This window comes from Lepus europaeus, chromosome 21 (genome assembly GCF_033115175.1).
Source record: "Lepus europaeus isolate LE1 chromosome 21, mLepTim1.pri, whole genome shotgun sequence".
In the NCBI taxonomy this organism is placed as follows: Eukaryota; Metazoa; Chordata; class Mammalia; order Lagomorpha; family Leporidae; genus Lepus; species Lepus europaeus.
The window spans coordinates 54,906,819-54,924,901 of record NC_084847.1 but is presented as its reverse complement, the minus strand read 5'-3'; the positions used below and the strand labels follow the sequence as shown (position 1 = coordinate 54,924,901).

General features: G+C 59.6%; 1 protein-coding gene across 6 annotated transcripts in view; it reads left to right on the top strand.

Annotated features, from left to right (window-relative positions):
• TRRAP (transformation/transcription domain associated protein) overlaps positions 1-11,462 on the top strand; it is a 117,193-nt gene extending 105,731 nt beyond the window's left edge. For all 6 annotated transcript variants that reach the window (XM_062180149.1, XM_062180151.1, XM_062180148.1 and 3 more), the window contains exons 66-71: positions 1,697-1,922; positions 2,420-2,637; positions 3,516-3,700; positions 7,519-7,722; positions 7,812-8,006; positions 10,574-11,462. In XM_062180149.1, coding sequence (XP_062036133.1) covers positions 1,697-1,922; positions 2,420-2,637; positions 3,516-3,700; positions 7,519-7,722; positions 7,812-8,006; positions 10,574-10,858 — 1,313 coding nt within the window. In that variant the 3' untranslated portion in view covers positions 10,859-11,462. The remainder of the gene's footprint in view (positions 1-1,696; positions 1,923-2,419; positions 2,638-3,515; positions 3,701-7,518; positions 7,723-7,811; positions 8,007-10,573) is intronic.
• The last annotated feature ends 6,621 nt before the right edge of the window (positions 11,463-18,083 follow it).

Here is an 18,083-nt window from a genome sequence, read left to right as displayed (position 1 = left end):
CATGACAGCAGTGCCTGTCACTCAGCGTGAGACCGTGCACCGAGGGGAGTACCAAGGAACAGGGTGCGAGTTTGAAATGCAGTGGAACCAGAGACGGCCGTAGGAAGGCCCACGGGCTCCACGAAGCTGACGTGTCCCAGTGCACCTGCACCTGCATTTAGACAATGACGATGCCAGGCGTTGTGTGCTCCTTGTCCAGCGTGGTCCTCGAAGGGTCCTGCTCCTGTTTGACAGAGAGAGAAATGCGGCCAGGCGAGGTTGAGTGCCGTGCTCTGGGCTCGGTAGCCCTGAGCTGGCAGGAAGAGCCACCAGCCAACTTCAGTTCCTCAGGGCTGGGCTCCAGAGTTGGCACTGACCAGAAAATGACCCCGAAAGCCCTCGTCCGTGGGATGCCATGCAAGGACACGGGAATTCACGTGTGCCACATCTTCTGTTAGAATCCCAGCCACCTGCAGGAGGGAGGGGTGAATGGAGGGAGAGGGGCAGAGGGCTTTGGGCAGGGCCTGGGCCCGTGGGCATTGCATCAGAAGTAGAGCCTGAGCAGGTGAGGGTGCAGGAGAACCAGGGTTGTTGCTGAGATGAGCAGTTGGACGGAGTTCTGTTCCCCTGGTTATTCCCCAATCTCTCATAGGCCAGGGCCGGGCCTGGAGTGACCTAGAGCTCAGCTTAGATCTCCCACATAGGGGCCAGGGACCAGATCACCTGAGCATCACTGCTGCCTCCTGGGATGTGCTTTCGTAGGAAGCTAGAGTCAGCTGGAACTGGGAATCATGCCCAGGCGTGTTGTGGGTTTTTTGTTTTGTTTTGTTTTTTAATGTTTTTAGGCTATCTATCTAATCTATATCTAGCAGAGCCAGAAAGAGAGAAAGGAATAGACAAGAACCTTCCACCCACTGGTTCACTTCCCAAATGGCTGCAATGGCCAGTGCTGGGCCAGGCCGGAGCCAGGAGCCTCTTCTGGGTCTCCCATGCGGGTGCAGGAGCCCAAGGACTTGGGCCATCCTCCACTGCGTTTCCAGGTGCATTAACAGGGAGCTGGATTGGAAGTGGAGGAGCCGGGACTCAAAGTGGCACCCATGTGGGATGCCAGCCCTGCAGGCAGTGGCTTTACTTGCCATGCTACAGCGCTGGCCCTGAGCCCAGTACTCTCCTATGGGACAGAGGCGTGTTCATATCCAGCATCCAGGCGGAATGCCTGTTCCTAACCAGGGCCTTTGTAACTGCTCAAGTGAACATGTTTTCTGATTGGGTCATTTTTGTGTCTTGCCCCCCTCCTGATGAACCCACTGATCGCCAAGGAATCTGCTGGCCTCGGTCGCGCCTCTGCGTCCCCGTGATGGCCCCCGTGGCTCCATTTCCCAGTGTGGTGGGAGGGGCGTGGCCAGCGTGCCGGGGCTCCCAGGCTGTTGCTGTTTGGGATTCACAGGTTGCCCGCAGCTCCTGAGCCCTGTGCGGCCCCGAGGGTGCCAAGGTGGACACGCAGGGCCCCCTGTGCGGCTCCCCCTGACATCTGTGTTCAGTGGGGGGTCGTGCTGCTTCCTCTTCCTCCCCAGAGCGCCCCCAAGTGGCTTCGGCTGTGAGGGCAGCAGAGACTTAGGCTGTTTTGCCCCACCCCATGTGTGGAACAGGCCCGGTTGTGGCTGGAAGTGGACATGGCCTGGACGACCAAACTGTTTGTGACCGCTTTCCTTTGCAGATTTCGACTTCAGCGTTCCGGGGTCCATGAAGCTTCACAATCTTATTTCTAAACTGAAAAAGTGGATCAAGATCCTGGAGGCCAAAACCAAGCAGCTCCCAAAATTCTTCCTCATAGAAGAGAAGTGCCGGTTTCTGAGCAATTTCTCGGCACAAACAGCTGAAGTGGAAATCCCAGGGGAGTTTCTGATGCCCAAGCCTACACATTACTACATCAAGATCGCGCGGTGAGTGAGCCTGGCCTGGCGTGCCAGGACGCAGAGCTGGGGGCGGGGCAGTGTGCACGTGAGCCCTTGCACCTGTCGGGCTTGGTTGCCGGAATCGGGCGGCAGCTGGAAGGGTGTGATCTCACCAGCGGGCTGGAGTTGTGTTCCAAACCCCTTCCTGACTCGCCCTAGAACCTTGCACAAGGTAAACTCTCCCATGGATGGCTGGGAAGCCCTGGGGCACTACCGTGCTGTTGCACACAGGCGCGGTGCCCGCGTGGGGCTCTGTCGGCGGTGGTATATCCGATGTTTCTGGCTCCAACCCAGCACCATGTTTCCCTTCCCTCCCAGTCTGGTTCGAGAGCTGGTCGCTGCTCTCCCTGCCTTGGGGGGCAGCCACTCACTTAGACAGGGTGGCCGCCCTATGGCCACCTTGTCGGATGAGGCCGTCGGCGACTGCTGACGCGCCAGGCTGAGCGCGTCCTTTGGTTTCACGCTCGGCTCCCTGGTTCCGGCAGGTTTATGCCCAGGGTGGAGATTGTGCAGAAGCACAACACGGCGGCCAGGAGGCTGTACATCCGCGGGCACAATGGCAAGATCTACCCGTACCTCGTCATGAATGACGCCTGCCTCACGGAGTCGCGGCGCGAGGAGCGCGTGCTGCAGCTGCTCCGCCTGCTGAACCCCTGCCTGGAGAAGCGGAAGGAGACCACCAAGAGGCACTTGTTCTTCACAGGTACGTGGACGGCGCCTCCCGTGCGCCGGCTCCAGAGTTGGCACTGCTCCTGGCCCTCGGGCTCTCACCCCTGTCTCTCTGAGGTCTTCTCAGCTGGAGGTCGGGCTGTGCCCTGTGCCCGCCGCCTGTGCTGCCCCGGGACCCTCTCTGCCCTGGGGAACCCCTGGCTGAGCTGTTTGTGGGCGAGACCTCGCCCTGCTCCTCCTGGACCCCACACCCTCGGTGGGCACTGCCCGAGTTTGCCGAGGGGGCAGAGTGCGAGACTCAGGAAAGAGAAGCCACAGGCATCACTGACACGTGGCACCAGGTGCTGCTTCGTGGCCACAGTGGGCGGAGTCGTCTGTGGCTGGGTGGTCAGGGACCCAGCTATGCATGTACCGGGCATAGGTGAGACCTGAGATCCCCTGGACAGGAGGGGAGCTGGTGTTTGAGCGTGCGGCCGCCGAGGCTGCTGCGCTGCCTGCGTGTGTTCCTGCGGACGGCTGAGCCGCGGCCCAGCCTGTTGGCCTGAAGTCTCTGACGCTGAAGTTAATATCTCGAATGAAAGCAAGCCTGCCGAGCGTCAGAAAGCTGTGTGCATTCAAACATGGCGCAGCATGAGCTGCGGCGTGGATGTCGGCCGCAGGAATAGCGCATTCCTGGTTTCTGAACGCCGGGACCTGCTCAGCCCCGGGGAGAGGCTGTGGCAGCTCTTTGATTTTATTTTCCGACCGCTGTGAGGAAAGACGGCTGTCTGAAGGCGGGTGACGCTGGCGTCTGCTGAGGAAAGGGGGCGTGACCAGGGCCCTGTGAGCTTCGCCCCAGCACGCACGGCGGCCTCCTCTGCACACCGGGCCTGGAGGGCGGGCTGGTGCTGACTGTGGTCTCTCTCCCTGCAGTGCCCCGCGTGGTGGCCGTGTCCCCGCAGATGCGCCTCGTGGAGGACAACCCCTCCTCACTGTCCCTCGTGGAGATCTACAAGCAGCGCTGTGCCAAAAAAGGCATCGAACATGACAATCCCATCTCCCGCTACTACGACAGGCTGGCCACAGTGCAGGCCCGGGGCACCCAGGCCAGCCACCAGGTACCAGCCGGGCGGGCGGGGCCTCCGGGCACAGCTGCTGTCCTGCAGGGCCTGGATGGCGAGTGTGCTCACTCGGTGTGCTTGGCGTGCTCGCTGTGATCGGCGCGCTCAGGAGGCGGCAGGCGTTCTCGCGTCGACATAGCCGCCCCCACTCCGTGAGCAGCTGGGAATCAGACGGCTGTTAGGACGGGACACAAGGAAGTCCTCAACCTTGGCCACATCCATTGTCTTTTTTTTTTTTTTAAGATTTATTATTTATTTATTTAAAAGTCAGAGTTACACAGAGGGAGAAGAAGGAGAGGCAGAGAGAGAGAGGTCTTCCATCCCTGTATTGGCTGCAGCAGCCGGAGCTGTGCTGAGCTGAAGTCAGGAGCTTCCTGTGGGTCTGCCACGCGGGTGCAGGGGCCCAAGGACTTGGGACATCTTCTACTGCTTTCCCAGGCCACAGCAGAGAGCTGGATCGGAAATGGAGCAGCCGGGACTTGAACTGGCGCCCATATGGGATGGTAGCACTGCAGGCGGCGGCTTTACCCGCTATGCCACAGTGCCGGCCCCACATCACATCCATTGTCTTTCCCCTATGCTTACAAAGATGCTCAGGGAGTACAGTTTAAAGACTGGCCTGGCAGCCAGCGCCACCTGGGGACACAGGAGGAGCCTCATGGTCTCCATGGGCCCCCTCAGTGTCCACGTCTGGTGGGGTCACTGCTGGGCATGAGGGAGTGTGCAGCCTCTATACCATGTTTGTTTTTGCTAAAATAAAACTACAAATGGGGGCCAGCGTTGGGGGCCAGCATTGTGGTGCAACAGGTTAACCCTCTGCATGCAGTGCTGGGATCCTGTATGAGCACTGGTTCAAGTCCCGGCTGCTCCACTTCCAATCCAGCTCTCTGCTAATGCGCCTGGGAAAGCAGCAGAAGATGGCCCAAGTCCTTGGGCCCCTACACCCATGCAGGAGACCTGGATGAGTCTCCTAGCTCTTGGCTTTGGCCTGGCACAACCCTGGCTGTTGTGGCCATTTAGAGGGTGAATCAGTGGATGGAGGATATATCTATCCATCTCTCTCTCACTCTATCTTTTAAATAAATAAAGTCTTTTATTTATTTATTTATTTTTGACAGGCAGAGTGGACAGAGAGAGAGAGAAAGGTCTTCCTTTGCCGTTGGTTCACCCTCCAATGGCTGCCACGGCTGGTGCGCTGCAGCCGGCGCACCGCCCTGATCCGAAGGCAGGAGCCAGGTGCTTCTCCTGGTCTCCCATGGGGTGCAGGGCCCAAGGACCTGGGCCATAGCAGAGAGCTGGCCTGGAAGAAGGGCAACCGGGACTAGAACCCGGTGTGCCGGCACCGCTAGGCAGAGGATGAGCCTGTTGAGCCACGGCACCGGCCAATAAATAAAGTCTTTAAAAAAAAAAAAAAGGCCACGAATGGAAACATTTGGGGCCCAGCTGTTGGGCTTGCCTTGGCAGGAGCCCAGGGCTGGCCATGGAGTCTTGGGTGGCTCTCACTGAGGGTGGAGAGCCCCCTCCCTTTGTGTGCCTGCCCTTGGATGAGAAGGTTGGGGTTTTGTGGAGCCCGAAGAGGGGGCGAGCCCAGGGTGGGAGCTGTGAAAGCTGGCATATCCTGGGCTCTGCTTCCCTTCACCTGGGTGTTGGAGTGTGAGCTTTGTGCAGGCAAAGAGGGGCTCCCTGTCTTCTGGTGGGCCTCTGTGGGCGGAGGGACTCGGCCCCCAGGGATCTGGGGGCACAGGTCATGGCCCGGTGGTTGTGGACTCGGCTGTGGAGTGAGGTGGTTTTGTGCATGCTGCCTTCACGGTCCTCATTCTGTAACTGACACAGCTTGGGGCTTGCGAAGTGTGCAGGGGACACCAGCCGGGCCGACGCCTCGGGCCTGCTCTTTCTATAACCTCTTGTTCGCTAGAATTCCCACACCGTGAAGTTCAGTCTTAGGAAGTGTGTGACCCTGTGTTGTCAGTGCGCCCACAGCTGTGCAGCCTTTACCACTGTCTGGCAGTTTCATGACGTCAGACGGCATCATGCCGCAGCCAGGGGGCCCCTGTCCTCCGCGGCCCCCCGCTGGCAGCCCCGGCTCTTCCTGCCTCTGTGCGTTTGCCTGCTTGAGACCGACGTGGACGCACTCAGAGGGGCTGGGCCACTGCGTCTGGCCTCTCCCTTAGCGCGTCTCCAAGTTCATCTGCTTGTAGCATTCCTTCTTGCTTTCTCTTCACGTTCTGGTGTGTGAACGTGCACGTTCATTGTCATGAGCTGCCGTGGCGTGTGAGGGTTCTACTTGTGCACGTCCCGTCAGCATGGAGTCCTCTGAGGACGGCCGTTCTGGGGAGGTGGGGCGCCGTCAGCGTGGGTGAGTAGGAGTGTGTGAGTCTTGGCCTGTGTTTGTTGGCTGGCTGACTGTGGTCTTTGGGAAAACGTGACTCCAGCCCTTTGCACATCTTTAATTTGAGTGACTTGTCTTTACTGTTGATTCTAGGAATTCTTGACGGTCTGAATATTAGTAACTGGACACCAGGGTTTTCACTTTCCCCTGTGTGTTGGCCATGTTTTCCTATCGCTGTGTGTCTCACAACTCTTTCTTGAAAGCTAAGTGTTTTGGCCGGCACCGCAGCTCACTACACTAATCCTCCGCCTGCGGTGCCGGCACCCCGGGTTCTAGTCCCAGTCGGGGCACCGGATTCTGTCCCGGTTGCCCCTCTTCCAGGCCAGCTCTCTGCTGTGGCCAGGGAGTGCAGTGGAGGATGGCCCAAGTGCTTGGGCCCTGCACCCCATGGGAGACCAGGAGAAGCACTTGGCTCCTGGCTTCAGACCGGCACAGCACGCCAGCTGTAGCAGCCATTTGGGGGGTGAACCAACGGAAGGAAGACCTTTCTCTCTGTCTCTCTGTCTCTCTCTCTCTCTCTCTCACTGTCTAACTCTGCCTGTCAAAAAAAAAAAAAAAAAGAAGAAGAAGAAGAAGAAGAAAGCTAAGTGTTTTGACGAGCTGGGTCTGGCAGATCTGGGAATCGGATTCTCCCAGACTTGCTGCTGCTGCTGCTGTTTCTGTAGTGGCTTTCCTGGACGAATGCTCACAGTCTGGATTCTTTGCCACTGAAGGCCCTGCCCGGTCAGTTCAGGGGCCAGCGGTGGTTGACAGATTTAACGTGCAGCTGTTGTGTGTGGGAGGCAGGGCTTCAGCCTGGGCAGCACGGAGCCTTGGAGTCGGCCAGAGTGCGAGCCCAGGGCCTCCTGAGGCCGATCGTGGGCATACGCGTGGTTGGCGTCGGTTTTGCCCGTGCGCTTGCTGCTGTGACAGTGGGTTTTGGAAGTCACTCCTCTGCAGTCCCGGGAGAGCTGTGTTCCGTTCCTTAGATGAGGGAAGGAGCAAGGCGTGAGCGCTGCTGGCGGCCTGTGATTGACGCCCGCGTGGAGCAGATGAGCAGTGTGGACCACAGCCTTCCCGTCTGGCCTGCCAGGAACCGGTGCACTCGGGCAGCTCCTGTCGAGGCCCGCCCTGGCTCTGTGGTGCTGCACAGCGCAAGCCCCCGGGCGGCGTTGCAGTCCAAGTGTCTCAGCCAGCTCCTCATGGAGCTCTTGTCTTGCGTAGTCTGGGACCGGAAGCCGTGCTGTTGTGTCCAGCTCTCTGCTGCTGTGTGTTTTGTTAGCCGGCCTCGTAGAGTCCGCGGCATCGCTCGCTCTCAGGGACTGACCCACACGTCACACAGCTGAGGCATAAGGGGGACTGGGCGGCCTCGTGCACCCCGGCCAGCACTGCGTGGTCAGTCTGCAGGCGGGCGCAGGTGGCAGAGGTGTGCGTGCGTGTGTTGCAGGTCCTCCGGGACATTCTCAAGGAGGTGCAGAGCAACATGGTGCCCCGCAGCATGCTCAAGGAGTGGGCCCTGCACACCTTCCCCAACGCCACGGACTACTGGACCTTCCGCAAGATGTTCACCATCCAGCTCGCGCTCATCGGCTTCGCGGAGTTCGTGCTGCACCTCAACAGGCTCAACCCCGAAATGCTGCAGATCGCGCAGGTAATGGCCTGCACGGCCGGCCTCGTCCTCGCGGTGGCCGCCTTCTGCTGCCGGCCGGCGCTCCTGAAACGTCTCTCTCTGAAATGCAGGACACCGGGAAGCTGAACGTTGCCTACTTCCGGTTTGACATAAATGACGCGACCGGGGACCTGGACGCCAACCGCCCCGTCCCTTTCCGCCTCACGCCCAACGTCTCGGAGTTCCTAACCACCATCGGCGTCTCCGGCCCGCTCACCGCCTCCATGATCGCCGTGGCTCGGTGCTTCGCTCAGCCCAACTTCAAGGTGCGTCCGGGCGGCGTCTCCTCAGCCGCAGCTGAGGCCTTGCAGGAGCTGTGGGCACCGTGGGCTGTCGCTGGATGCCGGGCGTCTGCTGTTTGGGGAAAAGGCTTTGAAATGTCCACTGTCCAGAACCCAGGGCACAGAGAGGCTCTAGAAGCTTCCACCGGCTGATTCTCCCCAGTCTTGGCACTGCGCGTCAGTTTACACAGCAGCCTCTGATGTCCATTTTTCATGTCCTCCCGCTGTCTGTGGGCTGCGGTGAGGCCAGCATGGAGGTGAGGTGGGAGGCACAGGGCCAGGTTCCCTGGTTAGCATCTGATAGCCGCCCACAGTGGCCGGATAGCAGCCGTGGCTGCCGTGCCCTGGGTAGCATCTGACAGCCGCCCACAGTGGCCAGACAGCAGCCGTGGCTGCCGTGCCCTGGGCGCCCAGGTTAGCATCTGACAGCCGCCCACAGTGGCCGGACAGCAGCCGTGGCTGCCGTGCCCTGGGTAGCATCTGACAGCCGCCCACAGTGGCCGGGCAGCAGCCGTGGCTGCCGTGCCCTGGGCGCCCTGGGTAGCATCTGACAGCCGCCCACAGTGGCCGGACAGCAGCTGTGGCTGCCGTGCCCTGGGTAGCATCTGACAGCCGCCCACAGTGGCCGGACAGCAGCCGTGGCTGCCGTGCCCTGGGCGCCCTGGGTAGCATCTGACAGCCGCCCACAGTGGCCGGACAGCAGCCGTGGCTGCCGTGCCCTGGGCGCCCTGGTTAGCATCTGACAGCCCCGCCCACAGTGGCCGGACAGCAGCCGTGGCTGCCGTGCCCTGGGAGCCCTGGTTAGCATCTGACAGCCCCGCCCACAGTGGCCGGACAGCAGCCGTGGCTGCCGTGCCCTGGGTGCCCAGGTTAGCATCTGACAGCCGCCCACAGTGGCCGGACAGCAGCCGTGGCTGCCGTGCCCTGGGTGCCCAGGTTAGCATCTGACAGCCGCCCACAGTGGCCGGACAGCAGCCGTGGCTGCCGTGCCCTGGGTGCCCTGGGTAGCATCTGACAGCCGCCCACAGTGGCCGGACAGCAGCCGTGGCTGCCGTGCCCTGGGTGCCCAGGTTAGCATCTGACAGCCGCCCACAGTGGCCGGACAGCAGCCGTGGCTGCCGTGCCCTGGGCGCCCTGGGTAGCATCTGACAGCCGCCCACAGTGGCCGGACAGCAGCCGTGGCTGCCGTGCCCTGGGCGCCCGGCCTGTGCCCAGCGCTGTGCCAGGTGCTTTCTGGATTCTCAGCAGCCCTCGGGGAGGTGGGCCATGTGTCAGGGGTCCTAGGGCAGGGAGCGGGCCCAGACTGGGGTTCATGTCTAGTTCATTCTGGCTCGGAGCCTGTCTCCTCACTACCGAAATCATTCCTCACAGTGGGGACCAAACACACCTTTCTTTATTTGTACACATATTTCCTCCGAGAAGCAGTTAGCATCTGGGAAAGGCTTCTGAAACCTGTTGCTTCCCAAAACCATTTTAAGGCTCTTAAAGAAAGTTTTCCTTACTCCTAGTGACAGCCAGAGAGTGCTCCTGCCTGCTGGTGCACTGCACAGGTGCCCACAGTGGCCGGGACCCAGAACTCAGTCTGGGTCGTCTTGAGGGTGACAGTGACTCTCTGCCTGAGCCCTCGCCCACTGCCTCCCAGTGTGCGCCAGCAGGGGGCTCCAGCACAGGAAGTGGGCATCCCACACGGTGGTGAACGCCCACCCTCAGGACAGCGCTGAAATGAGCAGGTGGCTCTTTGCCAGGTCAGGGTCTGCGTGTTCCGTCACGCCTTGCTCTCTGGGGCTGAGCTCGTAGGAAGCAGAGCACGGACTGGCCCCAGGTCCCCCGTGGTGAGGACCGGCCCCGGGTTTCCGGTGGTGAGGACCGGCCCTGGGTCCCCCGTGGTGAGGACCGGCCCCGGGTCCCCCGTGGTGAGGACCGGCCCCGGGTCCCCCATGGTGAGGACCGGCCCCGGGTCCCCCGTGGTGAGGACCGGCCCCGGGTCCCCCGTGGTGAGGGTTTGTCCCAGTGCAGCAGACACCAGGGCCATTGCTGCCCGCCTCTGGCCTGAGTGTGGAAGGCGGAAGTTCTGCTGAGGTGCACATGTTACAGGGCTGTGCTGTAGAGTCTCCATGGAAACCTCTAGCTCGCTGGCGCGGGGCCTCAGCCTGTGTGAGCCCTGCCATGGCCGTATCTCTGTGCGTCGGAGCGCACTTAGCCTGCGTTCATTCTCTGTGAACTCTGAAGGTAGCCCTCTGCTGGGCAGACGGCTGGTGGGCAGCCCATAGGAGGGCGCTGGGTCTGCCTGGCGAGGTCCCCACAGCGCACAGGGAGGAGCCGGGCCTGCCGCACCCCCGACCCCACGCTTCTCAGCAGCCTGAATCTCGTGGCCGTCTTTAAGCCAAGCTCATGGCGGGCGGCGGGGGGCGGCTCTGGCGGACACAGGGGCTGGTGCCCCTCGGGCAGCATGACGAGCTCAGCTGCCCGTTCACACCCCCAGCAGCGGGAGCGGTGCGGCTCAGCTGGGCTCGTGTCGGCTAACGTGGGCCTTGCCTCCTGCCCTGCCCCAGGTGGACGGCATTCTCAAAACCGTGCTCCGGGACGAGATCATCGCCTGGCACAAGAAGACGCAGGAGGACACGTCCTCCCCGCTGTCGGCCGCGGGGCAGCCCGAGAACATGGACAGCCAGCAGCTGGTCTCCCTGGTGCAGAAGGCCGTCACGGCCGTCATGACCCGCCTGCACAACCTGGCCCAGTTCGAGGGCGGGGAGAGCAAGGTGAACACGCTGGTGGCCGCGGCCAACAGCCTGGACAACCTGTGCCGCATGGACCCCGCCTGGCACCCGTGGCTGTGACCGCCCGGGCTCCTGCCCGCCGGCTTGCATACCCGGCTCGGCTGCTCCCCGAAGGTGTGGGGGGCCCAGCGCAGTGCGCTCTCACGTCTCATGGAAGCGGGGCACCGTTGGCCACTGCTTCGTGGCTCTGTTTATGGTGCCCTCCCGCTGCATGTGCACAGGCCGTGCGCAGGTGCGATTGTAACCCTCCCAGAAGTCACCGCCACAGCGGCCCGGCCTGAGTGCACGGGCTGCGCTGTGGGGTCAGCAGCAGGACACCGAGGACGACCGCACTGGACCAGACGGAGCTGGCCTGGGGATCTCGGCGAGCGTCGGCGAAGCCGCGCCACTCCGCGGGACGCCCCTCCCTGGCTGTCTGGGGTTCACGTTGAGCCGGGTGAAGCCGAGTGAGCGGGCTGGCCGCTTCCTGTCGCCAGCTCTGTGGTTAGTAGGCATTGACAGACATTGTGCCTCATGGATCACTCTCCTCCATAACTTAAAAAGAAGAAACAGGAGTGTGTTAACTCTGGTCTTTCTGTTAAGCTCCCGTTTTTATAAATGTGAACATCAAGAATGTTCTATCTAAATTTGTACAGCGTGATTTTTTTAGAATAAATATTTTATAAAAGGATTTGTCATCGTTTATTTGTGCTGAAGTGACTGTTGGTGTGAGAGGCCTCCGGCCGCTGGGGGCGCGGGGCAGTGCCCGGTGTGGCTGCCCGCTCCTCCTGACCTCAGCAGTGTGGCTGCTCCGGGCCCTGCAGCCCCTCTGCCTGGAGCTTCAGCTGCCAGGGCTGCTGGTGTGCGGCTGTGGGCCCGGCGCCTCGGGCTGGAGCCCCCTGTGTGTGCCTGGTCCTGCCGCCCGCCAGCCCCGTGTGCCTCCAGAGGAGGCGGCGAGCCCGTGGCGGCAGGACGAGAGCCCGCAGGCGGGCAGAGATGGCTCCTGAGTTGCGAAGGACTTGCCTGTCGGGCAGTGCTGAGTGTCCCCAAGGAGGCCAGCCCCTCCCTCTGACTCGCCTGGTCCCCGGATGCACGGTGATGCCTGTGCCTGGGTTTACGTAGCTGACACCTGACAAGGCTCAGGGGTGTGGCCACGCGTGCCCTTGGAAGCCGGAGACCAGTGGTGTTGCTGGCGTAGGACCGAGCAGCAAGGGTGTCCAGCAGGCCGTGCCGAGCGCCGTCCTCCAGACAGGGCCTTCTGCTGCACGGAGAGAGGATTTCTGGCAAGAGGGTGAGTTGCTCGTCCCAGGTCCCGGAGCACCCGTGGAGACGGGGTTGAACCTCGCCCCGCTTGGCCCCGCGTGGCAGGCGGGGGCTGGGGACCAGTTTGCATGGCTGACTGGCCTCTTCCTTCTGTCTTTGCAGCTCTGGAAGCTGCCCGCCCAGTTCTGGCAGAGCCGTCTCGGATTCTGGAATGCTTGGAGGAGCCGTGAGTCTAAGGGGACAGGAGGTGGCCAACTGGCAGTGTCGTGGGCCTGACGGGGTGGGGCAGCCACTGTTGGAGCCGCCCTGAGCTCCTGGAGCGCCTGCGAGGGGCCAGGGGCCGTGAGGCTGGGCGGAGCCTGTGCTGCTGGAGAGGCAGCCACAACTTGCACGTGGACGGGGGACCGGGAGACGCGGCCAGGGACTGGGCCTCAGGGAGCTGAGTGGGCTCATTGCCCAGGGTGATGATCATCACGCCCGTGATGCCTCAAACACAATTTCAGGGTAAGGGCGGTAAGACAGCTTTTGCATCGTGGTAAAACACACGTACCGTGAAATCTACCATCCTGAGCCCTTCTGCAGGAACGGTCTGGGGGCGTCGGGCACCCCCAGTGCCACCACCACCCGACTCCCCGGAACTTGGCTCGTCCCACGCCCACCCTGCCTGTCACGCACAGGTCCTCCCTCCAGCCTGCATCCTGCGTGGCGTGTCCTGGATTTGACAGCTCTGGCGCCTGGTTGCCGTGGGTTCTGCCGTGGGTCCTGGTATACCCCACTGGTTTCACTGTGAACGGTTGTGCCCACGGGCCGGCCTTGTTGGGGCAGGTGTCAGAACTTTCTTCCTTTTCTAAGCTGAACAGTACTCCCGGGGGTGCATGCGTCACACGTTGCGCCCTCGGCTGTCGGTGGGCACCTGGGTCGTTTCCCTCCTTGGGCCACTGGGAGGGCCGAGACGACATGGTTCTAAGTACGTAAGTCGCTGCTCCCAGCTCTGGGCACTCAGCCGGAAGTGGGGTGCTGCACCATACAGGAACCGCAACACATGGGGTTTGCAGTTCTCCACATCCTTGCTAACTCCTGTTTGTGTTTAGTAACAACCATCCTAATGGGTGCAAAATGGTGCCCTGTGGTGAGGATTTGTGTTTCTTTTAGCTTTGTAATTTTGAACAACTTTTCATGTGCCTATGGGCTACTTGTATTTCTTCTTTGGGGAAATGTCTATTCTAGTTCTTTGCTCGCCTTTGAGTTTTTTATTTTTATTTATTTATTTATTTTTATTTTGGGGCCAGAGCTGTGGCGCAACAGGTTAAAGCCCCGGCCTACAGTGCCAGCATCCCATATGGGCACTGGTTCAAGTCCCGGCTGTTCCATTTCTGATCCAGCTCCCTGCTAATGCACCTGAGAAAGCTGTGAAGATGGTCTAAGCGCTTGGGTCCCTGTATGCATGTGGGAGACCCAGAAGAAGCTCCTGACTCTTAGCTTCTGATAGGCTCAGCTCCAGCTGTTGTGACCATTTGGGGAGTGAACCAGCGGTTAGGAGAGACAGAGAGATCTTGCATCTGCTGGTTCACTGCCCAGATGGCCACAATGGCCAAGGCTAGGCCAGTGCAAAGTCAGGAGCATGGAGTTCCATTATGGTGCCCCACATAGGTTTGGGACCCAGGCACTCTAGGCCATCTTCTGCTGCTTTCCCTGGCTCATTAGCCGGGAGCTGGATCCGAAGCGGAGCAGCTGAGACTCCAACCAGCACTCTTGGGATGCTGGTGTTGTAAACAGTGACTTAACCCACTGTGCCACAATGCTGGCCTGAGTTGTAGTTCTTACTATAGTCTGATACTAATCTTTTACAGATAATTTTTTTCAGATTTATTTATTTATTTTAAAGGCAGAGTTACAGAGAGGCAGAGAGAGAGAGAGAGGTCTCCCATCCACAGGTTCACTCCCCAGATGGCTGCAACAGCTGGAGCTGTGCCGATCCGAATCCAGGAGCCAGGAGCTTCTTCCCGGTCTCCCATGCAGGTGCTGGGGCCCAAGCACTTGGGCCATTCTCTACTGCTTTCCCAGGCCATAGCAGAGAGCTGGGTTGGAAGAGGAGCAGCCAGGACTTGAACCGGCGCCCATAGGGGATGCCAGCACTGCAGGCAGCAGCTGTACCCGCTATGCCACAGCGCCAGCTGCCCTACGGATAAATTATTTACAAGTCATTTCTGAGTCCTAGTGACAGTTCCTCACTTAACTGATGGTGTATTTTGATACCTAAGTTAACTTCGATGGAGTCATTTATTGTTGCCTATGCTTCTGATTACTGTCTACAAAACAGCTGATGAGTGCAGTGTCGTGTGCGGTGTCGTGTGCGGTGTCGTGTGCGGTGTTGTGTGGTGTCATGTACGATGTCTTGTGTGGTGTTGTACAGTGTCGTGTGTGGTGTCACGTACGGTGTGTGCGGTGTCATGTGCGGCATGTACGATGTCACGTATGGTGTCGTGTATGGTGTCATGTGCAGTGTCGTGCGTGGTGTCACATATGGTGTCATGTACGATGTCGTGTGGTGTCATGTACGGTGTCGTGTGTGGTGTCATGTATGGTGTCGTGTGTGGTGTTATGTACGATGTCGTGTGGTGTCATGTATGGTGTCGTGTGCAATGTCGTGTGTGGTGTCATGTATGGTGTGTGTGGTGTCATGTATGGTGTTGTGTGTGGTGTCATGTATGGTGTTGTGCGGTGTCATGTACGATGTCGTGTATGGTGTCGTGTGTGGTGTTGTGTGTGGTGTCGTGTGTGGTGTTATGTACGATGTCACATATGGTGTCGCGTGCGGTGTCGTGTGTGGTGTCATGTATGGTGTCGTGTGTGGTGTTATGTACGATGTCACGTATGGTGTCGTGTACGGTGTCGTGTATGGTGTCGTGTGCGGTGTCGTGTGCGGTGTCATGTATGGTGTTGTGTGTGGTGTCATGTATGGTGTTGTGCGGTGTCATGTACGATGTCGTGTATGGTATTGTGTGTGGTGTCGTGTGTGGTGTCATGTATGGTGTGTGTGGTGTCGTGTGTGGTGTCATGTATGGTGTCATGTATGGTGTGTACGGTGTCGTGTGTGGTGTCATGTATGGTGTCGTGAGGCTTCCCACTAACGGTCCTATGTTAGTGCTGGTTGTGTCGGCCTTTGATCCATGTTGAGTTTGTGCGTGGCGCGTGAGGTGGGGGTCCAGTTCCTCTGCCTCGGCAGCGTCGTCCAAAGCCGAGTGCGTGTAGGGATGGCTCGTTTCTGGACTGCTGGCTGGTGCCCGTTGGCCTTAGTGCCACCTCCGCCCTGTGTGGCTTCCTGTGGCTTTTAGAGAAGTCAGGGAGTAGGAGACCCCCACCAGTGTTCTCCAGGATTCGGGGCTGTTTTGGGACCCCTCCCGATTCCCGCTGGATTTGAGGATGCCCTTTGCTGTCTACAAGAAGCACTGGGGTTTCTGCTGGCGACCTCGGGTCTGTGGCCGTCCGGTCAAGGCCGCCGGGTCTCTGCTGACCTTCCAGCCTGGGGCGGCGGGGGGAGTGTGTGTGGCTTTGGGGTCCAAGTCTTTGAGCTCCCGTTGGCTAAGGTTCTGCCTGTTCTACTCTTGCACGGCGCTGTGGGTGGGATTGTCCCCTGCGTGAGGGACACAGCTGTCCCGGCGGATCTTGTATTCCACAGCTGTGCCGCCGTCTGCCAACAGCCCGATTCTCCTCCTTCCCTTGCAGGGGGGACCTGGCTTTTGTCTTGGTTTCGCCTCGGCTCGCCGTTGAGTCTGGACCTTGGGCCGGCTGCTGTGGTTTTACGTGACGCCGTCCCCTGCTCCGGGTTTGCTGCGCGTGTTGCTGTCCAAAGCGGAGTTAGCGTTGTCCGGTGTGTTCCCACAGCTGTCTGCTCTCCCATCTGTGAACGTGGCTTATCCATGGCCACACTTGCGCTTGGTGAGCCATCCCGGTGCGTTCCAGCCGTGACACCCAGCTTGCCCAGGGCAAGAACCCTTCTCGTGCGCTGTGCGGTGGCTTGCTGGGGTTCCAAGGGCGCGTTTGCCCCAGGACTCACAGACGCTGCCCGCCTGGGGCTGGCTTAGATGCGTCCATCCAGCTGTGCGTCAGGACCACGCCGGCCTACGAGTGTCTCGCCCTTCCTGCCTGTTTCTAGGTGGAGTTTGGGACAGGCTGGCCCCGAGCTTTCGTCGCTGGGAGGTTTTTAGTTAAGACTCGTTCCCACCAGTGGCTCCGGCTGGTCCTCGTCAGACTGTCTGTCCCTGGTCTTAGGAGAGTTCCAGTTTACGTTTCCGTATCTGTCCTAACTTGCCTTGCACCATCTCGTTTGACCGCTTGGTGATTGTTTTGGGGATATTTATGTTTAGATTTAATGTTCACATAGTGGTTGGCCTTCCACTCTTCCTCCTGTTGGGAAAGATGCTTTGTATGATTCCAACCCTTTTATTTTTTTTTTTAACATTTTAAAAATCTTATTTTAAAAGACGTTTTATTTTACTTATTTGAACATCAGAGTTGGAGAGAAGGAGAGCTATCTTCCGTCCCACTGGCTCACGCCAAGCCGGAGCCAGGAGCTTCTTCCACGCGGGTGCAGGGCCCAAGGACTTGGGCCATCCTCTGCTGTTTTCCCAGGCGCGTTAGCAGGGAGTCGGACCGGAAATGGAGCAGGAGGGACTCAAATCTATGCCCACTTGGGATTTGGGCGTCGAAGGCGGAGGCTTAACCTACTGCACCAAGGTGCTGCCGCTCCCCTTAGATTTAGTAATACTTGGTTTGCAGCTTAACACGCAGGCCATGTAGGTTCTGGAGAGTACCCCATATGCTTTTTGCAGAAATGTACAGATGGTCCCCAGCTCATAGCGGCTTAATTTATGACTTGCCTTCCTGATGCTTCGAAAGCAAAACGCAGTCGGCCGCAGCTGCATCAGCTTTAGAAACCGCATCTTTCTCTGTGCTGCAACGTGCGGTACCCTCCCGTGACACTGGGGGGCAGCAGCAGGGCCCGGCTCCCGGGCAGTGCGCGGGGACTCTGTGCCGGTGCTGGGGGGGGGCGCGTGTTGAAAGCAGCGGCAGCTGTGTTCTGCTGTGTTCTGCTCTTGCTGGGGGACAGCGAGCGGGGACTCTGTGCCGGTGCTGGGGGGGGGGGGGGGCGCGTGTTGAAAGCAGCGGCAGCTGTGTTCTGCTGTGTTCTGCTCTTGCTGGGGGCAGCGAGCGCTGTCCCAGCCCCTGCTGCCTTGCTAACGCTCTCGCTGGCTCGGTTTCTGGAAGCGGAAGTGGGGAGTGGTCTCCAGGGACTGTGGTGGAGCTGTTTCTGCCTTTTCTTCTGTCCACTGTGTTCCACCTGCGGGTGTTTGGTTCTGATGTGCGGTGGTAGCTGTTCTGTCGTTACGTAACCCCCCTCTGAGTGTCTGGGAATAGTCTGCTATTTAAGGTCGGTTTGTCTGGTTGATAGTAGTAGAGCAACCCCTGCTCAATTGGGCTTTTTCTCCTTTCAACCTGTGTCTGTACTTAGATCGAACGTGACTTTTTTTTTTTTTTTTGACAGGCAGAGTGGACAGTGAGAGAGAGAGACAGAGAGAAAGGTCTTCCTTTACCGTTGGTTCACTCTCCAGTGGCCGCCGCGGCAGGCGCGCTGCGCTGATCCGATGGCAGGAGCCAGGTGCTTCTCCTGGTCTCCCATGGGGTGCAGGGCCAAGCACCTGGGCCATCCTCCACTGCACTCCCAGGCCACAGCAGAGAGCTGGCCTGGAAGAGGGGCAACCAGGACAGAATCCGGCGCCTGACCGGGACTAGAACCTGGGGTGCCGGCGCCGCAGGCAGAGGATTAGCCTATTGAGCCATGGTGCCGGCCCTAACGTGACTTTATCCATTCCACCAGTCTATTCTCTTGATGGGGCAGTGGATACATTGACATTTCTGATGGGGAAGGGCAGACTTCGGCTGTCTTGTGTTTCTAGTTTTGTTTGTTTTCCTTTAAAAGATTTTATTTACTTGAGAGGCAGTTAGAGACAGAGAGGTCTTCCATCTGCTGGTTCACTCCCCA